The 24383-nt window shown below is 40.3% G+C and overlaps 1 protein-coding gene across 7 annotated transcripts; it reads left to right on the plus strand.

Annotated features, from left to right (window-relative positions):
* The first annotated feature begins 440 nt into the window (after positions 1-440).
* On the plus strand, positions 441-24377 carry gigyf2 (GRB10 interacting GYF protein 2). 7 transcript variants are annotated; one of them, XM_079452803.1, is made up of 29 exons: positions 441-557; positions 4364-4414; positions 5058-5196; positions 5306-5401; positions 6789-6897; positions 7163-7271; positions 7934-7974; positions 8069-8101; positions 8206-8370; positions 9383-9612; positions 9777-9927; positions 10114-10350; positions 10430-10623; positions 11590-11740; positions 11970-12136; positions 12229-12323; positions 12447-12560; positions 12723-12862; positions 13581-13684; positions 13892-14032; positions 14943-15101; positions 17841-18065; positions 19983-20111; positions 20300-20554; positions 20650-20840; positions 21039-21187; positions 22951-23156; positions 23234-23369; positions 23621-24376. In XM_079452803.1, exons 2-29 carry the CDS (start codon positions 4377-4379, stop codon positions 23686-23688), a joined length of 3972 nt encoding a protein of 1323 aa, XP_079308929.1. In that variant the 5' UTR covers positions 441-557; positions 4364-4376; the 3' UTR covers positions 23689-24376. The 7 variants fall into 7 exon arrangements, with proteins under 7 accessions (XP_079308929.1, XP_079308932.1, XP_079308926.1 ...); XM_079452806.1 differs by having other exon boundaries at positions 17844-18065; positions 23621-24370; XM_079452800.1 differs by having other exon boundaries at positions 446-557; positions 11554-11740.
* The last annotated feature ends 6 nt before the right edge of the window (positions 24378-24383 follow it).

A 24383-nucleotide genomic window follows, 5' to 3' on the forward strand; every position in this document is an offset into this window, starting at 1 on the left:
GACGTTTCTCTGTATTTCAGTAAACTGCATAGTGGTAAATGTAAAAAAACAAGATTAATATAAAAAACAAACATGAAACCTTAAAAAGGATGCCAACTTAATTTCTCTGTAAATATTGTGGTATCTAAAGAAACTTCAGTCTTTTGTGTTTGTTCTTTCAGCAAAATAGCCCATTTACTATTTTATAACAAAACTCGTCAGAAAATAATGAAAAAACAGACTGCCTAAAAAGAAAAGCTCACACATGAAGTCAAAGGATATTGTAATAGTCGTGATTTATAATAAAAAACATGCATACGTTGTCTTTAAACATATCTTACGGGGACAACGATATACACACTTTTACTTTGTGTAGAAATTATTGTCTCACAATCACTTTGCAAGTCTTTGGATACAAGCGCGTGCTCGAGAACTGCTGTTGTCAGCGCGCTCGCTCGCTCGCATCCGGGCATTTTTCAGCATACGTTTTGTCACGTGACCCAGTTTCAGCCATCTTGTGGATACGAAACGAGAGACGCCACTCGCTCACAAACTCAGCGCTGTCAGTAAAAGTAGAGGTAAGACAGCGGCACCGGTACACATGGTTTGGTTCTAAAATAAAGCGTAAATATTCCTACGATAATATGCAGTGACACAGACCCGCCCCAACGTAGCAGACCGACGCTGTCGTAGCGCGCATGGGTGTTAGGTCGCGAAGCACCGGGCTCGACGTGACCGCCCTGCCGTTCAGTGTTGAATCAAGAGCCCGCAGACAGCTTTAGAAAAGCGCGGTGCGGTCTGAGTTTGTGAGGACAGGCCGCGCGGATTAAAACTCGTGTCAACTCTCACTAATTCACTTTCCTTCGATCGGCCACACGCTGTCCGTAAACGCTCCTCTTGACATGTATTCAGACATTAGTTCACGCCGCGTGGGGTTTATTAAAATAAAGTTGTCAGGTGTTGGAAGTCTGAAAGTGAAACGTTCAACGTTAGCCGCAGCCTATATCACGTGTATCATATTTCACCTGTTCGTGTCGTTACGTATCGCTGAATATTTGGATCAGTTAAACCGCAATGTTTGCAGTCACGTTACGTTTAAAGTGGAGTTACAAGTTGGGATGCGAGTTGTGTACCGCAGTGCTTGAATCGTTTTTAAAGGCATGAGTCGGCAGGGAAGCGATTCTTTATTTGCTTCCTTGAACTGACATTCACCTTTTGTTTTTGTTGAGTTTTTTTATTTCACTCTTTTGTAAACTGGGAGTTGGTCGGTCACTTACACACTTGTGCCAAATCACGTTGAGTGCACTACTTAGGTTTTCTGGACCGACCTTTCTACCTTGATCCGAATGATTTTTCTGAATCCTGTCAATTGACTTTTTTTAACTCTTGCATGCTTTGCAACATTCTTTTCGTTAAAAATGAAACCAGTTGAAATCCAGACTTTCGTTGGGAACTTGTGTTTGGCTTAAAAGCTTTCCGTGACGGGTGTAAAAACAAACACACGAACTGCGCGTTTGTTTGGGGACTTGATGGAAATTAACAGCGGCTGATGTAACCGAGAAATAGTCTGCTTTAGTCGGTAGTCGCCTTACTTGAATGATTAAAATACTTGAATAAGCGAATAGTATATAACCATCATCGAATTCTTGTAAACAGAATACGCTAGGTTGGCATTTTACAGGCCTTCTGTTGATAAAAGCGTATGGAGTCGTACACGTGGTTTAAATCCCAGATGCGGTAAGTCACTCCTGCTTGTTTTGCATATTCGCTCTCACAATTGTGCAGTATGGATGTGTTTGGGTACATTGGCAAATGATCCTTACATTTACAAAGTAAATAAAGGAAATTTGGACACTTTTTCAGACAATAATTTGAGGCTCATCATGCAAAGAGGCCCGTGGCATGTTATTTACACTGCATTCTGTACTCTTATTTCAGTTCGATCCATTCAAGTTCAGAGAGATTGGAGATTACTTTGGGCTATACTGTACAAGGGAAGCCTTTGGTTGTATAGATATCTGAGAATGCCCTTCCAAATGGGGAGAGTTCTTAAAATAGCTCTGGTCACAGTAAGGGGGGGCACTAGGTGCAGAATGGAAGGGGGGATATCCTGGAAAAATGTATTGCTGTATATGTCAAGATTTATGAAAACGGGGTGGGTAGTTTTACACATTGTAATGCACAGATGTGTGATTGAATAAGGGGCACATACACACGTTTTGATGATCTGATCAGGAAGGCGTTTGGAACAAAGGCTGACCCAACGCTTGGCCTTTAAATATTTGTATTTGTTTGCATGTGTTCCAAGAACGCATTTGGTACTCTAAAAACAACACTGAGGGTGAATTAAAATAAAACAAATATTTTTTTGCAATGAATGAAGAATAGTTCTATATCCAGGCACTCACATAGATATTTGGCTATTTAAAAAGCCTTTATTTTCAGGGATACGTATTAATAAACCTGTCTGTTGCATTCTCCAATCCAAATTTGTTGTTCTCTGGGTAAAAATGAGCGAGAATAGATGGAGATTCTCATATTATTGCCTCCCTATGATGGATCACTCTTAATTCACGCTTAACAATCATCATCGCACACCAGTAGTTAATAGATGGGTGCGTAGGAAAAAGACCAACTGGTCCAAACGTGAACAGAGAAAGAAAAAAACTTGCACACTATCAGTGCCTGCAAAAATATGAAGTATATGAATATTTATTTCATATTACAAAGTTTCGGTGTCATGATCTTTATCGGGCATATACCAAATTTTGCTTTGGATAAAAGCACATTCATTATGTAATATAACAGATAAGATCAAATTAGCGAGCTAAATACAAATTTTCAAGTTGTTTGTTAAATTTATGTTTGCTAAAGTCATTTCGTTGCATTCCCTGTGTTTTTTAAGAGAATGTGAAGAAAAAAATTGTGAACACGTCACGCCGTGTTGAATGTTCAGTGCAGTGTTTTGTTTTATTTGATTATTAAATATAACTATGGTAGGTCGGCCTTTCTGTGTTAAAAAATGCAATAGCATTTTGCAGAGTCATTCAGGAAAATCTCCTGGTTCTTTCGCTTTCTCCATATATATAGGGCAATGGTAGTGATCGCCAATAGCTATTTGGCTCCTGTAGGCAAGGTGGCGCTGATGGACAATGACTTTGCGCTTTTGTTTCAGTCAAAGAAGTGACCGTGACGCACTCGGGAGAGAAACCCAAGGAAGCTAACACGTTTCATCATTATACAAATAAAAATGAGTTGAGAAAATGTCAGAATGTTTTCATGCCTGTTATTTAACTAGAAAATGGTCTGACTGGTTATGACTGTTGTGTTTACAGTAAGCATAATATCAAGTTATATCTAGATGTTAGGGGTGTGACTAGTCGCCCATCCCACGAGACGACATTCACGAGAATAAGATGAGAGTTTTAGATGTTTTTCAAAGAAATCCTCAATGATGTAAAAATGGTCTCTTATTGCCCTTAGAATAGAAATGTAGGCGTTATAAAATCAACCTTGAAATTAAACTTATTTTTTAATGAATTATATTATTAATGAATGGCCTGGCACTGTTGCTCACAGCAGACACATACTTTGTGCAGTTATTAGGGTGGCTTCTACAGTAATGTAAAAAGGAGCTTAAATATATTTTGAGGTCGCACAGGTTAAACATAGGGAACACATGCGATTAAAATAGTCGCAATTTCGATCATGCACATTTCACTGTTTAAAGTCCCTGTGAACTGGAAGTTGCGATAGTCATTTCTTCCATATTCCTAAACATTTCCAAGTGAAAGGGAATTTCAAATTAGTGGGTGTGGCTTGTTTTTCACTGCAAATTTATTGAATGCAAACAGATGTTGTATTGATTTTGAAACGAAACTGGCAGCAGACTGACAGTTAACGGGGAGGAGTTAACGGATGCTCTGGCCAAGTCGTCTAATTTACGTCGTTTTAGATGGATTGTCATGTCAAGGCGGATGTCCTTTTTCTGATTTGAACTGAAGATTATCAGGGTACATTCATTTAAAAAAGAAAATGACCCACATTGATAAGCTATTTGCTATATTTCATGAAAAATAGGAATTGTCATTTTTAATTTCACTGGGACTTTAACCAAGGAAATATACGCACTCGACACAGTGGATGAGAAAAAACATTGCTTTCTCGTGCTGTAATTGATTGTGCGCATTATGAAAGAATTCACTGGGATCTATTATTTTTAGTCTCACACTCGCATCACTTTCTCACGTGCAGACAGAAAACTCTCTTATATCTATTGAAAATTACCCATTTAAAAAAAATCTGTATTGTACTTGTTATTGTAGCTTGCATATAATGTTAGTGCTAGCTAGTTAAATATTAATTGGATCATTATTATTTTCAGACTTTCAAGGAAAATGGCAGAAACCCAGACACTCAACTTTGGACCAGAATGGTAAGTTTTATTGTGGAAGCTGATGCAGCTTAGTAATGCTATAAATTGTAAATGTTGTGAACACAATCTAATTCAGCATACAAGGTTTTCACATCTCAACTAGTAGTGTATGACAGTAGCAATACCCAGGTCATGTGTTCAATTCCCAGGGACATGTTGCTTTGGATTAAAGTGGCTCCTGAAGGCATAAACCAAAGCTCTACTTTCTGTTGTTATTGCGATGTTTGATTGTCATTTACTCTCTCTCTTGACTGTATAGATAAAAGTATTGTAAACAATCTGCTTTAATTTTATAATTTTTATATTTGCCTGCATTTACATACATTTAAAGCTGTGCTTTTATCCAGTGGAACGTTCCAGCTATGTGTTTTGTCAGCATGTTTATTCCTTGGGAATTTAACCCGTGACATTGTCGTTGCTTGCGCCATGTTCTACCGGTTAATCTACAGAAACACAAGTGCTCAAATAACAAACCTTTGTTTATGGGCATGGACAAGTTCATTAATAAACACAGTCACATCCCACTCACATACAGGGGTTATAGTTGTTTAAGTTGTGAAACTTTGTCAAAGGCCTCATTTGAAAGTGTCTGTTAAGTTGTCGAGTGATGATGAACACTTGTTTTTCTTATCTCTGTTTCCAGGCTTCGCGCCTTGTCTGGTGGCGGGGTTAGCAGCAGTGTGGTCTCCCCTCCACTTTCTCCTGCATTGCCAAAGTATAAACTCGCAGACTATCGCTACGGGAGAGAAGAGATGCTAGCACTTTATGTAAAGGATAACATGGTGAGGACGTTTTCTGCTTTTTCAGATTCTGATCAGGAGCGTGCCTAGTCTACATGGCAGCCATGTGTCCCCAAATGACAAAGTTTTTACATTTTGATTTCTGGCGTAGGTTCCGGAAGATCTTCACGATAAGGAATTTCTACCTATTTTACAAGAGGAACCCCTGTTGCCGTTGGCATTAGTCCCATTTACAGAGGAGGAACAGGTGAGAATTCAGAAAGGTTACTCAAAAGTCAGTTCAAGTCACTTTTATTTCTTAAAGGAATAGTTCACAACAATTGCTCACCCTGTTGTTGTGATTTTCTTTCTTCTGCAAACACATAAGAAGATATTTTGAGGAATGTTGGTCCCCATTGACTTCTATAGTAGTTAATGCTATAGTTAATATTAAAGTTAATGGGGGCTGACGTTTTTCTGTTGGGAAAGAAAGTCATACAGGTTTGAAATGACATAATTTTCACTTTAAAGGTGAACTATTCCTTATTCCAATACAGGGTTTTTTACATAATCTATTGACAAAAATTCAATTTGATATACAAAACTGCTTAAGAGGTGTATAAAGACCTTACGTAATGAACCGTTATGTTTGTAATACCTTAGAATGAGCTATTTATATCTACATACAGAGTGGACCTACATACATTAAATTCGCCGCCATGTTTTGTACAGCAGCCCTAAACGGACAAACCAGCCCCAATCCCCTCACTCTCTCTCCAGTTTTAGCGCCAACACGCTCTCTCTCCAGTATCTGGACGCGTTCAATATTATAGCGCTTTTCCAGATAAAAAATGATGCTCAACTGCTCCGTCACAGAGCTAATATTACAACAACATCACATCTTGGTGCTAACAAACAGAAAACCAATGTTACTCTGATACGAATCAAAGCAACCTCCTCGGGGTGATTTTTAGTCGTACTTTCTCTCCAACGTCTCTCTGCTGGAAAGTATCTCCATAGATATCTATGAGTATCTCAACTAAAAGCCTAAGCACCGCAGGTCCTAACGCGTCACTTCTTGGAAGTCTTTATAATAACGCAGGTCCTAGCTCCACCTGACCTTTATCCTTTTTTTAATCCTTTTTTATCCTTAAAATCCACAGACCTTTTATTTTAGGTAATAAATAAGACAACGCTCTTTCTACAGTCTTTCTAACGCCGCATGATCTCTTCCCTGCGTTAACATGAGAAGACACGTTGGCCACCGTTGTGTTCGGACAGAGATATTCGTAGATATTGCAAATCTATAATACAACGCTAGTGGCAACTGTAAATTAAATTCCGTGCCTTTAAGCGCCTTTGTACCCTGTTTAATGGAGCTCAAATATGGTGTATGCATTCACAGAGCAATTGCAACCACGTAACCAACAAGATGAAAATAATAAGATATGTTGTTCCTTCTTTGGCACGAAAGCGGTGTCGGCCACATTCATCCAGTGGCCTTTGAATTTTGCTGATAATGTGATGCGATTTCATTATGGCACAAGCTGTGGTCGAAACAGTTAGGGAATGCACACCCACACTCAGCCTCGCTGTCACGCAACCTGTGCATGGACCGTTCTCATGGTGCCGTACATGTGTGTCTGTCTCCACAGAGAAATTTCTCCATGTCTGTAAACAGCACAGCAGTTCTCCGTCTGACAGGCAGGGGAGGGGGCACGGTTGCAGGGGCACCAAGAGGACGGAGTTCCTCACGGGGACGAGGTGAGCTTTTTTTCAGTTTAAAGCAAGTATAGCAAGCTCAATGAATTTATTGCAGCGGAAGTGCTGCACTTTCTTTTTAAGCAGAGTAAAGTGCAGACTTGAGACTGCTTGTGTAACAGTTGGCCTTTTGAGGAAACGTTTCCCCTCCTACGTTGTTGTTTCAGATGTTTACGCAATGAATTTCTTTCATGGTTTTAAGTCGATGTATAAAGGATGTCTGCAGGCCTCTGCGTGTTCTTGAGTGGTTGTCGTGTGTGATTCGCAGGGAGGGGCAGAGGCGATGGAGGCTTTTACCAAAGAAGCTTTGATGATGTGGAGGGAGGTTTTGGCCGTGGAGGACGAGAGATGCACCGCTCTCAGAGTTGGGAGGAGAGGTTTGTAAAATGTAACACAGTGTGACGCTTCTGCTGGGATTCCTAGTGCTTAACGTGAAGTGTTAACATCCATTCAGCTGTACGTTAACCTTTTTTGCACGTAGCAATGGTGCTACAGAGGTTTAAAGTTTTGTAGCACAGGCCAAACGGTTGTAGCACAAGTATAAAAGGTCTGTTGTCATTAAAGGAATATGCAAGTGCAGTTAATCACATGAATAAATTAGGGCCATGTGATTTTAGTGAGTTCTGTGCTTTTCATTTTTACTATACAACAGTGGTGTATTTGTCCAAAAAGCAAACACTTTAGACACTATAGTGTTTTTTAGCCATATTACAGTATACTACAATGTTTACTACAGTTTTTTTTTACAGTTTAAAGGGCAAATCAATTTACTACACCGTTGATTATTGTCAGACACAAACAAGCGACAACGGCCTTCACACAAACGTACAGCTCTGTCTAATTAACCTGACAAATTGAATTACACACGTGTATTGTAAGCGCAGATAATATTTTGGTATATGTCGCACTGTACAGCCCTGACTCAAGGTATCATTTGATCTGTTGACTATTTGGGGGAGAACAATGTAATATCTGGTTTTTGCATGTTTGACCAGGTTACGTGACAACATTGTTTCTTTGCTCTGTTTTGTATGTCCAGAGGAGACAGGAGGTTCGAAAAGCCAGGTCGAAAAGATCCAGGTTAGTATGCTGAGGTTTAACAACTTGTCTGAATAGTTAGTTGACTTATTGCATTGGCTTGCATGTTAATACTGAGACCACTGGTTCTCTTTAGATGGAGCACCTGCCCATTTTCCAGTCAATCACAGTAAGTCATTTTCTGCTAAAAGATGTTGGAAATGATGCTACGCATTTTTCCTGAGCTGTGAGCTGATCACAGATACTTAAAATATACTGTTGCTGTCTTTTAAGTACGGGCCAACTATGAGGATGTTACAGGGAACACTCGAAAACATGAATTTATACGTGACAACTGGCGTATGTCTCGAGACGAGCAGAACGGAGAGGACGATGACTCGGGCTGGAGGCTCGCAGGGTCTCGTCGGGAGAACGAGAGGTGGTGTCCCCCGAGTCCAGGTACGCCACATGCCTTTATACTGAAAGGGTTAACGCATAAGGTTGTTTGATGTCCTTGTACAAAAAAAACTGTAACAAAACTTGAATTTCAAAACATAATCTCAACAGAATAAATTTTTTTCATTAGAAGTTCCTTTGTGTTATTTTTCTGTTTTATTTCAGTTTGAACCAGAGTTACTGGAGTAATTTTATGTGGTAACATTTAGAACGAAGAGTACTGACATTAATGAAAACACCCTCAATAATAGCACAAACACATCTTTGAAACTTATCTATGGAATGATTTCTAGAAAAACAAATGAAAAATGACTGCAGATTGTATTGAGTTTCCTTTGCTTTTTGAAGTAGTTTTTAATGGGATAGTTCCCCCAAATATGACAGTTCTGTCATCATTTACTCACCTGAATGACTTTCTTTTCACAGAACACAAAAATATTTTGAAGAAAATTGGTAACCTAACAGCGCTGGCACTCATGCACTTCTATTGTACGGACACAAAACCAATGCAAGTGATTGGGTGCCAGTGAATAAAGTTCTTCAAAATATCTTTGGTGTTCTGCATAAGAAAGGCGAGTAAGAGTGAATGATGACAGATTTTTCATTTTTAGCTAGCTGTTTAAAATTAAGGTGTGTGGGACTATTGCAGAAACCACATCCCTGTTTATGCAAATGTGTTTTTTCTTTCTTTGAAAATGAACTGTGCTGTCTATCAAAAGTTCAACTAAATATGGGAAGTGTTGTAGCTTACTCGCACACATGTTGTACCCTTTTTTGTGTAAAACAAAAGAAGATGCAAAGCAGAACGTTACTGACGGATAGCCTATGTATCTATTTACTTTCATTGTATGCTAAAAAGCAGCGTCACAGTTCTTCAGAAGTAGCAGTCATTCAAATGTAAAAGGACATAAGATTAAAATCGGCATCCAACACGTAATAATGTTTTTCTGGGGGCGTTTAAAAATAGATAAAATCTGCCATTTTCCCCTTTACTAACGTTATCCTTCATTTATAGATGGGCCGCGGTCCGCAGGGTGGCGGGAACACCCGGACCAACGACGACGCTTCCCGTTCGACTCCAGGGAGGAGGAGCGCAGCGGTTACCGCAGACCTCGGTCGGGTAGTGGTAGCGTAGAGGAGGAGAGAGACAGTTTGCCAGAATGGTGTCTGGAAGACGCTGAGGAGGAGACGGGGACGTTTGACTCCTCAGGGGCCTTCCTCTCACTTAAGGTGAGAACATTTGAAGTAAGTTATTCAACTTTACCATCCATATTCTCATTATCTGTATAAGATTCAATCTGTACTTGTTTAGTAATTGAGGTTGTGGCTGTCAAGCTGTAATTGTCAAATGATCTTTGTCAGTGTCATGTAGTTGGTTTGTTAATGGATTTTTTTATTTGCCCCATTAGAAAGCTCCTGAGGAGCCAATAATGGAAGAGGCGGAGCTGGACTTCCGGCCGCTGGAGGAGAGCGAAGAATATGCAGAAAGAGATGAAAGCGAATCCGAACAAACCAAAGATTCTGACATGGACACGAGACATGAGGGGGAAAGAAGTGATGGTGAGCAGGAAATGAGACAGTCTTGTAAACCACAGGTGGTATTGTGGAGAGCATTATCTGTTCAATCTGTTAAGTTATTGAAATTATTCATAACAGCTCTGTTACAAAGCCGATTGAATGTTAGGGCTACACAATACATTGAAATATCGCATTGCGTTTTTACTAAAATATTTATTTTGTTGACAGGTTTCAGTAAATCAGAGGAGCTGTCACCAGTTCCTGTAGCGTTGCCAACTGCGCTAACACCACCTGACCCTGCAACCCCAGCACCCCTTCCTACTGTGCACCCGGAACCAGCTAAAAACACTGACAGACTGCTGGAGAGACCAACTGTACCAGAATCATGTAAAGCACCACCACACACCGCCCTACTCAACAGCATCAAGGAATCCATTTCCATACCACACATTACCACACTCCCAGGTAAAGCCCACGTGAATAACTCCAGATTTTATACTAGTGGGTTTTGTTTCGGAATGCTAAATGCTATTCTTTTGTCTAGATCTTCCAGTCCCATCTTCAGTTCTTCCTGCCCAGCCAGTGTCCACTCAAACCCAGATGGTTAAACCTCTGAAGGTGCCAGTGGCAGTGACGCCATTACTTCCTCTATCAACAGGCGTCATGGGTCCGATCAGTCGGCCCGCTGGCCTACCCTCTGACATGGATGAGGATGAGGGACTGAAGCATTTTGAGCAGGTGTGGGGGTGAAGTAATGTAAAGCTGTTTTAGAGATGCATCATACATTCGGTTGTCATAAATGGTTATAATGGCAAACATGTTTACCGCACTCTAGATTATGGACGATAAAAATAATAGCATTTAAAGGACTTGTTCACCCAAAAATTCTATCTTGAGTTGTTTCAAATCTGTTTAAATGTCTTTGTTCTGATGAACACAGAGAGATATATTTGTAAGAATGATTGTAACCAAACAGTTCTTGGTCCTGATTGACTACCATAGTAGGAAAGTTTGTTCTGTTGAACACAAAAACAGATATTTTGAACATGAACTTGTACATCCAGCACTTGGATGCACTGCTGAGGGAGTTTCGTTACCTTAACCCGGCACTGTTCCACAGATTTATTAAACCCCTTTCCCTGAGTTGTCAGCTAAATCATGAAAATATCGCACAGTTCTTGTGTGGTTTGAAAGTGCAGTACTTTTTGCATTTGGGTCGGATCACCATAAACAAACCGCACCAGGGTTGGTTTGATAGCATACCAGGAGGTCTCGGTACGCTTATTTGGTGCGCGCTGGAGTGTGATCGCTGCATTCACACCTGCCCTAAGGAACCGCACCAAGAAGAAAAACTAGTGCCATTCAACAACACTAAATAATTCAGTTGTGTAAGCACTCTAAGAAAGCAATCCGTTCTGGGGCACTTTTGACTTACCATTGTAATTGTTCCTCCTATGGTAGTCAATGGTGGCCAAGAACTACTGTTTGGTTACAAGCATTCTATCAAATATCTTTCTCTGTTTTCACCAGAACATATACATTTATACAGATTTGAAACAACTCGATGGTGAGTTAATGATGACATTTACATTTATTTTGGGTGAACTGTTCTTTTAAGAGACATAAAAATGGTCTTTTTATTAAGCGTTTTATCTTGCCTCATTGTAGAGAGGTGAGAATGTGCATCCTATCTTTCTGAAACAGGAAGCAGAGAAAATGGTGGCGTACTTGCAGGACGGGGGTGTTGACGATGAGCGATTGGCCTCTAAAATCGTCCCAAAACCCACAGCTCTTCACACTACCCATGAGGCTGCATTCAAATGGTTTTACAAGGATCCGCAAGGAGAGATCCAAGGTGAGCAAATCCTGAATCAAGCTGAACTGTTGTTTTGAAAATGTGCCATGGCAGCCGTGAATTGAAACATTGATTTGTAATCTATATAGACTAAAAAGTAAAGCCGTAGCAAACACTTTTGTTAAATACTTCACAAAGTGCATGTAACTTTTGCAACATTGTCTCTTTGACCCTCAGAGAATTACAGAGGTGACCATGGCCCTCAAACAGACACTTTTTCTTTCCACAGGTCCGTTTAAAAACCTAGAGATGTCTGAGTGGTTTCAGGCGGGTTATTTCACCATGACCTTGCAGGTGAAGCGAGGCTGCGACGAGATGTTTCAGCCTCTGGGAGATATTATGAAGTTGTGGGGACGAGTTCCTTTCACGCCGGGCCCGACGCTGCCCCCCATGCTGGTAACCGAACTTTACTTTCTCTTTTCGTCAAACTAGTATTTTCCCAATGTCCTTCAGCATCACAGACTGTTTGTGTGTGTGTTTGCATGTAGGGAGATGCTGAACAAGAGAGGATGAAGCGACAACAGGAGCTTAACGCTTTAAATATGTTTCAGATGCAGCAGCTGCAATATCAATACCTACTCAGGTAAGACAACAACCTGAACGTTCACAGTTCTAGTAGATGGTGATAGATATTGGAATCGAAACAAGGGTCAACTAACACGATGTATCTTTTTATCACTTGATCTCGGTCTGTGTTGTTCTGTAGGCAACAGTACGCTCAGGCATTGGCACAGCAGAAAGTTTTAAGCTCCGCCCCTCCCCCTCCCACGCAGCAGCAGCAGCAACTAAACCTTCTTCTACATCAGGCGCTAAAAATAAGGTTGGCACGTCGCGTGTTAAATGAAATTTTTTTAACAACCCTGGTCAGGTCATACTTCTGTTATTCTAACGCGATTAGACCACAAAATTACAGAAGTGTGATGAAGAAAGCACATCAGGGTGCGCAAAAATATATCATTGACACAACTGGTTTTGTTTGCAGAACTCCGGAGCCACAACAGAGCCTCTTGCCTCCTGTCACACGCTCCATGTCGGTTCCAGATTCAGGGTCAGTTTGGGAAATGCAGAACCCTTCCACTCAGGCCTCCTGTTCTCAAAACATGCCGCCAGCCGCTCCAAGCTGTACGTAATGAGCACAAACACAGAAAACTGTTGAGTATCAGTTGTGCTTCATTAATGAAAGTTCAGGAACATGCTTAGGTATAAAGATTTCTTATTTTGGGGAGCTTAAGACTTCAGAATGTTTTCAGTTGTGCTGTAATCTGTATTACAGCACAATTCTTTATACTGTGGTTCTTTATACTGTGGAAATAGTCCATGTAGAAATCCACAGCGCAAAGTGCTTCTGAATGAAGAAAGTGCTTTAGTTTTATGGGAGTTTTCCATTGCATGTCTGGCGTGCTCGTTTCACTTACAGTAACACATCACTCCTTTAGTGTCAGATATGACTCATTGCTCATGCTATGTAACCCAATTGCGAGTTTCTTGACTCAGCTAACTACATGCCAGTTAGGCAGAACTGAAACAACTGGCATCCAGAGTTACACATTTTATACGTTTACTTATATTCTTGCTAGACGTTCTTATAATCGAAACATCTAGTCTGTGAACGACGCTAAATTCAATTGTTGCTCATCTATTCTTGATATCTGAGGTGTTAGTTACTGCCCCAACTTTGTCAAATCAGTTTAGTTCATGGCTTTGTATCAGCTGTTTCTTTATCCATTATTCAAGAAAAAGTCATCCTTTATTCCACTGTACTTATCATTATATTTCTCACAGATTTATGCATTTTTTTAAACTTTGGCTTAAGTCTGATGTAAATGACTGTGTGTCTCAGCTTGGGAAGGGAGTAGTGTTTGGGACTTGCCTTTGGACTCCGTGACGCAGGTGTCTTCACTTGAACAGCAGATGCAGCAAATGGAGAAAGCCAAAGTTGTGAAGGTGAGAACAGTTTGAGAAATGTGAGTTTAAGCATGTCAAATTAATTAAGTCATGACCTAATTTTGAGTCACCTTTTGACCTAAATGCGGATAATAATTTTTATTGTGGTATTTGTGTGTTGTGTTTCTCCTTTTTTTGCTTTAGTTTCGTAGGAATATGACCGTAAAAGTAGTAATTTGTTGTTAATCGTTTTTGTCTGATTCAAAGCTGGAGATGGAGAGAAGAGAAACAGAGCTTCGAGCTAAAAGGGAAGAAGAGGAGAGGATGCGTTTGGAGGAGGCACGACGTGCCAGACAGGAGGAGGAGCGGAAGCGATTGGATGAGGAAGAACTGGCACGCCGCAAGCAGGTCAGCAGAGCAGAGAAACCCATAAGTGTCACACATCGAAAGTATACTAAATTAAAGAATTGGATTGAACTAGGACGTTTTACTGCTCTGTGTAATTCGACATAAAAAAAACTAATTGCAACTTACATTAGGAATAAGGATTTAGACATATTCAGGTCTTGAATGTGACTTTTGGCTAAAAAGTGCTCTTTGTAAAATTTTGAATTATCTAAAGCCAGGGGCCGGTCGCATAAACTGTTTTTTTTTCAAGACTGGTCATACCTTCTTTAACTTGGTTACTTAAAAAGGTAGATTGGTTTTTTGCTACTCAGCAGGGATGGGCATTTAAAATAAACAAATTATTGTTTCCCCTGTTACAACGCAGTTACCATTACTGACAATAAAAAACAGCATTACTATAATTGAGCGCACTGAAGCAGTTTTCATCCGAGTAGGATCTCTCTCATCCAAAAGACCTGCAAAGTTGTTTTCTCTGCTGTGTGTGTTGGGAGTGGGGCACATAACTGACCAGAGGCAGAGTAGGGCAGGTTGTCGAACAAAGTACACCAATGCCTAGAGTCAGAGGGTGATGACAAGAGCAACAAGTTCAAATGTAGCTTTCGCAAACTGGAAATATGACCACTGTTTTTCCCTCGTCAACGGGGAAACACAAAGAATGTACATGTAACGGGCAACTCGTGTCCGGGAAGAAAGAGGCTCCACGTTGGTGGCAAGCAATTCTAATGTAATGAATCACATCACATGCCGCCAGAAAATGTGTAGCTGAGACCTTGTCCACATGTTTCCCTTTTGAAAACCGGAGTTTTCGCTTTAAAACACATTTTCGGCCCCACTGGGGGAATGTATCGAGCACAGAAAGACTGTTCCATGGGCGCTTTAATGTAGTTTGTGTGTTTTTTTTGTTCTGAAGGAGGAGGCTCTCCAGAGACAACGTGAACAGGAGGAGGCGGTGCGGCGGCAGAAAGAGGAGGAGGAAAGATTAGCTCAGGAGGAGGTGCTCCGCAGGCTGGAGGAAAGGAGGAGAGAAGAGGAAGAGAGGAAAAAAAGGGAAGAATTACTGCGCAAACAGGTGTGAACTGTTTCCTGTGTCTGTGTGTGTGTGTGTGTATATATCTTACCTCTGGATTCATTCACTTAATGCATTTATTCTTTTGATATGGACAGACATATTTCTTCAGTCAGTTTTTGATTCATAAAAGCACATTTCTATGTTTGTGAGAGGTTTTAATAGACATTATCTCCCTACCAATCGTGAAGCCCCTCCCCTCAAACACAGATAAGCTAATGGCAGCTGTGTATCAGTTGCACGGGGACTGGAACTCGGACATCTTTAGGTTTCAGCACCATAGAGAAGCATTGTAAAATCCGAAGCGCTCATCGTTTTCACTGTGTTTATGCTACAAAAATGGTATAACGATGTGCCTGCGGTACTTGTAACACTGACTCCAGAGATCCTGAGAGGATGGGGAATGTAATTTATTTTATTCCATTTTCTAAACCAAAACAACTGTGGGTGCAGTAACCTGGTTCAATCCCAAAGAAAACAGTTTTCCTTAAACCCATTATGGCAACATATAATTTTCATGTGCTCAAACAGAACTTGCATGTCACCATGTGCTTCAGCAAGGTATCATTGGCTAAAAATGGTCAAGTTAGTGAGTCCATGCTAACATACTAGCCTAAATGGCTATCTGATCTCACATCATGTTCATTGCAGGTCAAAAAAACATAAACGAAAGGTCTACGTGTCAGAGACTTTTCCATATTAAACTGGTTGAATGTAAATTCATTGCGTTACTTAAACAGAATTGTAATTTGCAATCATGACGACCGGCTTTTCCCACTTGCATTGTGATCTGTAAACCCTTGCTTCCAAATTAATCTGGTTATCTACCATATATCTAATCATTTATATATCCCTCCATGATATATTATATGGAGGGATTTTTCTGTCGGAATATAAACTAAAAGTCTAAAACTGAAAGTTTTAAACCAAAACTACAAGTCTAAATTTGAAACTCAGTCCAAGTTGAAAATGAATTCGGTATATAGGATTGGGCATTTTGTATGTAGGATTGGGCATTTAATCTTTTAGTATTGAGGATTTGGGGATTTAGGATTGGGCATTTGAGGTTTGAGGAGTGTATGGAAATTAGGAGGCGTGGCCCAAATACTGGAGGATGGGATTGAAATGGCTGGTGCGCAGAGGCACCTTATGGACAGCAGCTCCCAGTGCTAAGGAGCACACTGTAATGAAACCAAACAGAGCGAGTGAGTGGCTGGAGCGAGGATATGAGGCGCCGTATAGGGTTTAAATCAAACTGCGCTTATGAATACATATATGCATTGCTCACATATACATTTATAGTATTGGATGTTCAAGCAAACACATATGAAAAACATGTGCGCACTAATGTGAAATCCACACCAATACATATTATGTTAGTAATGCATGCATGTACACTTTTTCACGCATACATATAAACTCGATGCATGCAAAACACATCTATAAAACACTCGCACATACATACAAACTCGATACGTGCAAACACACCTATTCAACACTCGCACATATAAACTTGATGCGTGCAAAACACATCTATAAAACACTCGCACAGACATACAAACTCGATGCTTGCAAACACACCTATTCAACACTCGCACATATAAACTTGATGCGTGCAAAACACATCTATAAAACACTCGCACAGACATACAAACTCGATGCGTGCAAACACACCTATTCAACACTCGCACATATAAACTTGATGCGTTCAAAACACATCTATAAAACACTTGCACATACATACAAACATACATAGAGATTTGCCAGAACAATTGACAGTATTTTGTCTTCATATATCTTCATTGCAACTTGCACAAGCAATATATATGTATGTGCGAGTGTTTTATAGATGTGTGTGTGCAGAGTTTGTTTGTATGTGCGAGTGTTGTTTAGGTTTGTTTGACGCATTGAGTTTATATGTATGCGTGAAAAAGTGTACATGCATGCATTACTAACATAATATGTATTGGTGTGGATTTCACATTAGTGCGCACATGTTTTTCATATGTGTTTGCTTGAACATCCAATACTATAAATGTATATGTGAGCAATGCATATATGTATTCATAAGCGCAGTTTGATTTAAACCCTATACGGCGCCTCATATCCTCGCTCCAGCCACTCACTCGCTCTGTTTGGTTTCATTACAGTGTGCTCCTTAGCACTGGGAGCTGCTGTCCATAAGGTGCCTCTGCGCACCAGCCATTTCAAACCCATCCTCCAGTATTTTGGCCACGCCTCGTAATTTGCATACACACCTCAAATGCCCAATCCTAAATCCCCAAATCCTAAATGGCTAAATGATTAAATGCCCAATCCTATATACCGAATTCATTTTCAACTTGGACTTTAAGTTTCAAATTTAGACTTAGTTTTGGTTTAAAACTTTTAGTTTTAGACTTTTAGTTTATATTCTGACTGAAAAATCCCTCCATTATGTTAAAGTCCCACTAAAATGCTCCACAATGAGAGTGTGTGCAAAATAACACACTGACAGCTCTCATTGTAAGACAATAGTAGGAATGAACCGAAAATGGCAAAAAAAAGCATGACGTGTGAAAAAAAAAGCATGACGAGAGAGATACGTGCTTTATTAATGCAGCAAACATGTCTGGAGTGTGTGGACGATTTTAAGAATGAATGTGGCGCTGTGGAGTCTGACTGAAAGCGTTTTACCGGTCGTAATTTGCGAACTTCAGACTGGAGTGGCCGGGTCATTTGTTGTTGGTTTTGTTCCCAAAGCAGGAAGAGGAGCGCAGGAGACGGGAAGAACTGGAAGCTTTGAGACGGCGTGAGGAAGAGAAGCAGCAGCAGGAGGAGGAAGCGGCCGCCGCTGCAGCGTTGGCACGGCAACAGCAGCAGGAGGAGCAAAAAAGGCGAGAGCAGGAGCTGCAGAGGCAACGGCAGCAGCAGCAGCAGGAAGCTCTGCGCAGGCTACAGCAACAGCAGCAGCTCGCACAGATGAAGGTGAAACATCCCTCTGTGTTTAATTTGACAAACATACCATGCAGTTTAGTTTCTTAGAGTTGTGGCTGCTAGTGGTTTTTCATGCTCAGTGTGGGGTTTTGAAGATGGATTAGTTCTGGACTGCAGACACAGAATTCGAGTTGGAGTACAGACTTTTGGTCCTTTCCCGGTCCTGTTATCGTTTCTGGTCTTTTTTCTCTAAAAATTTAAAACAAAACAAAGGATCAGGATTCATTTCAGATTATCCTGGATTAAACTGTATCTGACTCCAATTAGGGATGCTCCGATCCACCTTTTTTGCTTCCGATACCGATTCCGATACCTGAGATTCAGTATTGGCCGATACCGAGTACCGATCCGATACTAAGGTAAAAAATGTAAAGTGCACAATTACTTAATAAACTATGTGCATTGCAGTACAAGACATCAGGCTCGACTTAACATAAATTTACTGACCCCGTAAAACAAAATAACAAACTAATGATTCAAAAATTTTGTAAATAGTTTATTAAACCAGCACCGGTGCAAAACAAATGAAAAATAAAACAAAACTTTTCACTATCTTTGGACAAAAGACATTCAAAATTAAGGTGCAAATTAAGCAGCTGAATAAAACAACAGCTTCACTAGCTTGATAAACGGGTATAAATAAATGGAAACAAAATCTCTTAATAATTTTTAAGAAAGTGCAAAAATAATTTAAAAATAAATTCGCAATAAAGCAGCTGAAATTGAGCAAAAAAAGTAATAGCTTTACTGCTTTAGATATATTTAAAATAACATGAATCAGATCTTTTTAATGCTTTAGTCACTAAAGCAAAGTCCACTTAACTAAACTAAAGTTTAGAGAAAATAAAATTTAACATCCAACACAGAAACAGATGAATAAAACGCTAGCTTCCCTAGCTTAGTAAAACTGCACATGTTTGTTGCATTTAACGTGGCATTTTGTGGCCCAAAATTCTCATCCAACCAGTGTGCGGTTAAACTTAAAAGCGACACGGTGGACACGTCGCAGCTCAAGATATCTGTTGTAAAACTCACCGCATTGACATCTTTAATTTTATTCGGATACGTGTTTGCAGACTTTTCGGTACAGTTCAAGGTAGAGTTAAGTATATCAGATAAATATTTACGCTTCGGCGTGTCGTACTGCGGCTCCAGGTGGTTTATAAGGAGTCTGAAGCCATTATTCGCAACGACGGACAGCGGTTGCCCATCCATAACAATGAAAGCGGTGGAACTTATTGGCGTAGCTGTTGTAAAATAACTCCAAATGACAGATATTTTGGCTCGCTCCATGCTGTTCGCTGCTATATGTTCACTTGTTCACGTGCACTACGTACAGAGCACGTTGCTAGCGTATGATGTCGCACGTTGCTAGTGTATGATGTCGCATGTTGCTAGCGTATGCCGGCACGTTGCTAGCGTATGATGTCGCACGTTGCGCAATGCACAGCCGCCCACGAGAGAGTTTAAGCGCCGGTGTCTCCATGAACTTTTACATCGTCTAGCACAAATTTTATGTCAGATCGGGTATCGGTGACAAATTGCACCGATACCCGATCTAGAATTTTATTACGTATCGACGCCGATACCCGACACGAATATCGGATCGGAGCATCCCTAACTCCAATGATAAAATCTAAATGTTGGCTAAATTTAAGGATAAGACTGCGTGAAGACTTCAGGAAAATGATAGCAGCTGTATGATCTTTCAAGCTTTGTCCATTTCAGATTAACATGTTTGTGTAATATAATAATGGTGGTGGATAATGGGCGATTAAACATCGACCGCCAAACAAAATCCATATAGATTTAAAGACATTCACTTTTGTTGTTTGTAATATGCTAATAAGGGACATTGAAGGCATGTTCATGTGACCCATTTATGTATGACTTGTGTATCTTCCTTAGCTCCCTTCATCTTCAAAGTGGGGTCAACAGTCAACCACAGCAAGCACCATTTCACAGTCTCAGAACGCCCTGTCGCTTGCTGAGATCCAGAAACTGGAGGAGGAGAGAGAGCGACAGGCACAAGAGGAGGTGAAAATGACAACTTCCCCTATCACATTCACACAGTCATGATTCTTAATTAAATTGTATATTATGTCCTTCATTGTCTTGGCATTTTTACTTCATAGGTTAGATATGAAAATGGACACGTGATTCATTTATCAGGCTTGATTTATGACACACGTCATTGATTTTATTGATTATTTTGTCTCATGCAGCAAAGACGACAGCAGCAGGAACTCCTAAGGAACCTGCAGCAGCTGCAACCTCAGACGAAACTCTCCGGCTGGGGGAACGTAGCCAAAAAGCCGCCTGCTACCAAATCCCTGCTGGAGATTCAGAGAGAAGAGGTGCAGCAGATGAAGCAGCATGAAGTGCAGCAACAGCAGCAACAACAACAACAGACACCGCAGCCGCAGCAGCACTCTTCCGTCACCCAGCAGATCCGCCCGCAGAACCGAGCCGTGAGTCAGGTACGTGTTTCTTTTATGAAGCTCTCAATCAATTCATAATGATTCTTATTCCATGTCTGTATGATCGATTTCATGAGCTCTGTATAACTCTCTAGACCCTCAGTTCATCGGTGTGGGGTTCGGTCAATAATATTGGCTCAAACTGGAGTATGGACAGCAGTAGTGTGTGGGGGGATGCTCAGAACTCGAATATTGGCTTCTGGGATGAGGCAGTGAAGGAGACCCCCCCACCTCAGGCGACCCGCAAGAGCCACACCCCGAAAAACAAAGGCAACACTAACCTCAGGTAAACCACTACCACATACTTTATGACAACAATGTGCCATACAAGAGTATTGTGTATATACCACAAACAGGAAAAAGGAATTTGTATGTTTGGCTGAAAAAAAATGAAAAAAGCATTTTATTAAACATGCTCTAACTTTTGCCGCCATTTCCATATTGTTAGTCACAATGTCTTTGTCTCTCTGCCGATGTGCCACAGTAATAGCAGCAGCGGTAAAGCCAGTAAAAAGGTGGAAGAAGAGGAGAAGCTACTGAAGCTGTTCCAAGGAGCCAATAATAATCAGGACGGCTTTATGCAGTGGTGTGAACAGGCTCTACACACGCTCAACACTGCCAATAACCTTGATGGTGAGTCACTGGGCTAAGCTGATATCTGTTGCTTGTTCAATGAAAATTGTTGAACGTTATTTAGATAAGTCCTCCCACAAACCACTTCCCTCTGCAACTTTCTTGCTACGTTTTTTTCGAGGCAAGAGTTTCTCACTCCTTTTGTAGCTAGCTCTGATCTTTTGGTTAATACAAAAGTCAAGTCAACTTTATTTATATAGCACCTTTTACATTTTTCATTGTTACAAAGCAGCTGTACATTAAATATTTAGCTTAAAGTCAGTATGTTTTATGTAATATAACAAAAGGTGAAAAAAACAGAAGACATGTGCACGGTACATGTACACACCAACCCAAGGAGAACCCAGGTCAAACCAGGGGATTCCAGTTCCCCTCTGGCAAAAGCTGCAGCCTCTGGACAAGCTCGACAGTGCTTTTACAACAAGGCTAAATATTACCAAGTTCATTTATTTTTAAGGTAAATTATAAATGATCATTAATAGACTAATAGCAGTTTAATTGTTTAGTGAAGACGTGTCAAGTCGCTGCGTCCATCTTTATCCAGCTCTATCATCTCAGCTCTTGTCAGGTTGCCACTTCCCATTCTCCGCTCTACCATCAGGTCTGGGCATGCGCTCCATCCTGCCCGCTGTGGTAACCTTGGAACAATGAGACAAGACTGTCTGGAAGTAGAGTACTGTTCTGCACTCTTTGATGCATCAAGTACCTCAGTTGTTATTGGAAGTGTTCCTGGTTCCGGTTGATCTAATGGCGCTTTTTTTACATGGCTACATGCTGTACATTTCAGAACTGGAAACTTCCCCCCTGGTTTAAAGAGATTAAGTAAAGCAATGCATATTGTGTGTTTAAAACGTATTGTGCCTGTTTTGCTCTAACATTATAAGTAGACCACAGAAGAAAAGACCCCTGAGTTATAGCTTCCTGTTGTTGTAACTGTAACATGGTGGCTGTCCAAGATCAGTGGTTTGATTCCACAAAGTGCACATGCTGTTAAAATGTGTGGCTTTAATAAACTCTTGGTTTCAAGATGTCGAACATGATTTTCTTTAAAACACTCGTATCAAGAAATGTCCTTTTTATATATTAAAAACAAGGTATAACATGTTTAAGATCCCAGAGCATGTTTTTAAAAATTGGTATTGGTATTGACTATTGAGCATGAAAATGTGTTCACAGAATATTAAGTTTTTAATATATGTATGAGCGTGCGCACGTAAACAATTGAAATTGAAAATGTTATTGTCATGGACACTTATTTTCTGCGCTATTTATTCATTTTTTTCTACATTCAGGTTTTGTAAACTTGTGTCTTTTAAGAACATTTCATTGTTTTTCAGAATATTAAAATTGTACTCTTGTTTAAATTGCAAAATATAGTTCAGTCATAGAAATCAGGACTTTCAGAATTTTAGCAGAGAAAGCATTTAAATGAATTTATGTAGCTTTCCTGTTGCTCAGTGGTAAGAGCATGGCACTAGCAACACCAAGACCATGGGTTCAATCCCAGGGATTGCACATACTTGGACATTTTTTTTGTATCATGCAATGTAAATTGCTATGGATGAAAGCGAATAAATGTAATGTTAATGCATAAATGGGTCATTCCTATGTTCACTTATGCTTTGTCCAAGGTAGAGAACACAGTTGTTTATTATAATTTTTTGTTACTGAATTGTTTTATAACCAAAATTTGTACTGTCTTTGTGCGAAGGACCCACGAGTTAGGCCTGAATCAAAAAATGATTGGTCTTCTCTTTTCACAGTCCCCACCTTTGCGTCATTCCTGAAGGAAGTGGACTCCCCGTACGAGGTCCACGACTATGTGCGAGCCTACCTGGGTGACACACCCCAGGCCAAGGACTTCGCCAAGCAGTTTCTGGAGCGCCGTGCCAAACAGAACACTAACCAGCAGAAACCTCAGCCAGGCACACAGCAGAAACCTCAGCCAGGCACACAGCAGAAACAGCAGGTGCGATTTCTTGCACTTTTGAACTGAGCGCTTAGGATGTTGCGAGTCTCGCAAAAGTCATCGTGTTTGTCTCTCAGGAATCTTTGTGGGGGGTGAGCCAAGTGTCACAGCAGGTTCTTCATCAACAACAGCAGCAGCAGAGATTCGAGACGGTCACATCCGGAAAGAAGAAAAAGAAGCAGAAAATGGTGCGAGCAGATCCGAGCCTTTTAGGTGAGTGGGGGGAAGGTCCTATTCATAACCAGACCGTGCTGTCATTTCTAAAGTTAAGGTGCAAAGTAGTTTGAAATGACTCATGTAGTTCAAACTGCATTTGTTTTCAAGTTAATCATGCTTGATTAAATCATATTACATTTTTTTGGATGCTCATTTGTCTAGAAAATGTTGCATTTATTTTAGTATTTTTTTTTTTAAGGATTTTTTGCAAGCATGCGCTTCTAATGGTTTTTCAAATATTCCTGCAGGTTTTTCTGTCAATGCCTCGTCTGAGAGACTCAACATGGGAGAGATCGAGACAACTGAGGAATTTTGAGGCCTACTGATCATCAAACTTTCCCTTTGAACATCTGCCATTATATCCCCTCCCTCCAAACGTTCCCTTTTTTAATGTAATCCTCAATTTGATTTTGAATTTATTCGGGGCAGCAAGTTTTTCTTCCTCCTAACCAGGTGGATCCAGTTGCAATAACAGCTCTGCCCCAGGGTCAAGAAGACATGAAAAACTCCCAACAGCCCTAACACAGGACAAGAGAGATGAGCTGACTATCTCAGTCTCTTAATACATCAACTGTGTTCTTCCACCAAGATGGTGCGTCTGCTTACATTCATGACCGTCTCCCACGTGAAGTTTCTTTAATTGAATATGCAAGGAGAGCAGAGGAAAAAAAATTCTCCCTATAACATCTTTCTTTTTTATTTATTGCCCCACCCTACTTGTTTGGTACATTTCTTGTTTTCTCCCGTTTTGTTGGCGGCGGATGTTGACGACAACGTTAGGACTCAAGGACATGTATTCGACAGTGTCCTGTTTTAAGGACATGTTGAAAAGTTCCAGATAGTTATTCATTTCTTGTAAAATACTAGGCTGTTTAAAGAATAAACATTTGATTCTGCATCTGTATTATAATATATGGAAATGATGAACCAGTGGAGTCATAAGTTTTTTTATTGCGGTATGAGAAATAAAACCAACAGTCTATTGTGTGGGCTGTTATACACTGTTTTGAT

This window comes from Barbatula barbatula (assembly GCF_947034865.1).
Source record: "Barbatula barbatula genome assembly, chromosome: 3".
Classification (NCBI taxonomy): Eukaryota; Metazoa; Chordata; class Actinopteri; order Cypriniformes; family Nemacheilidae; genus Barbatula; species Barbatula barbatula.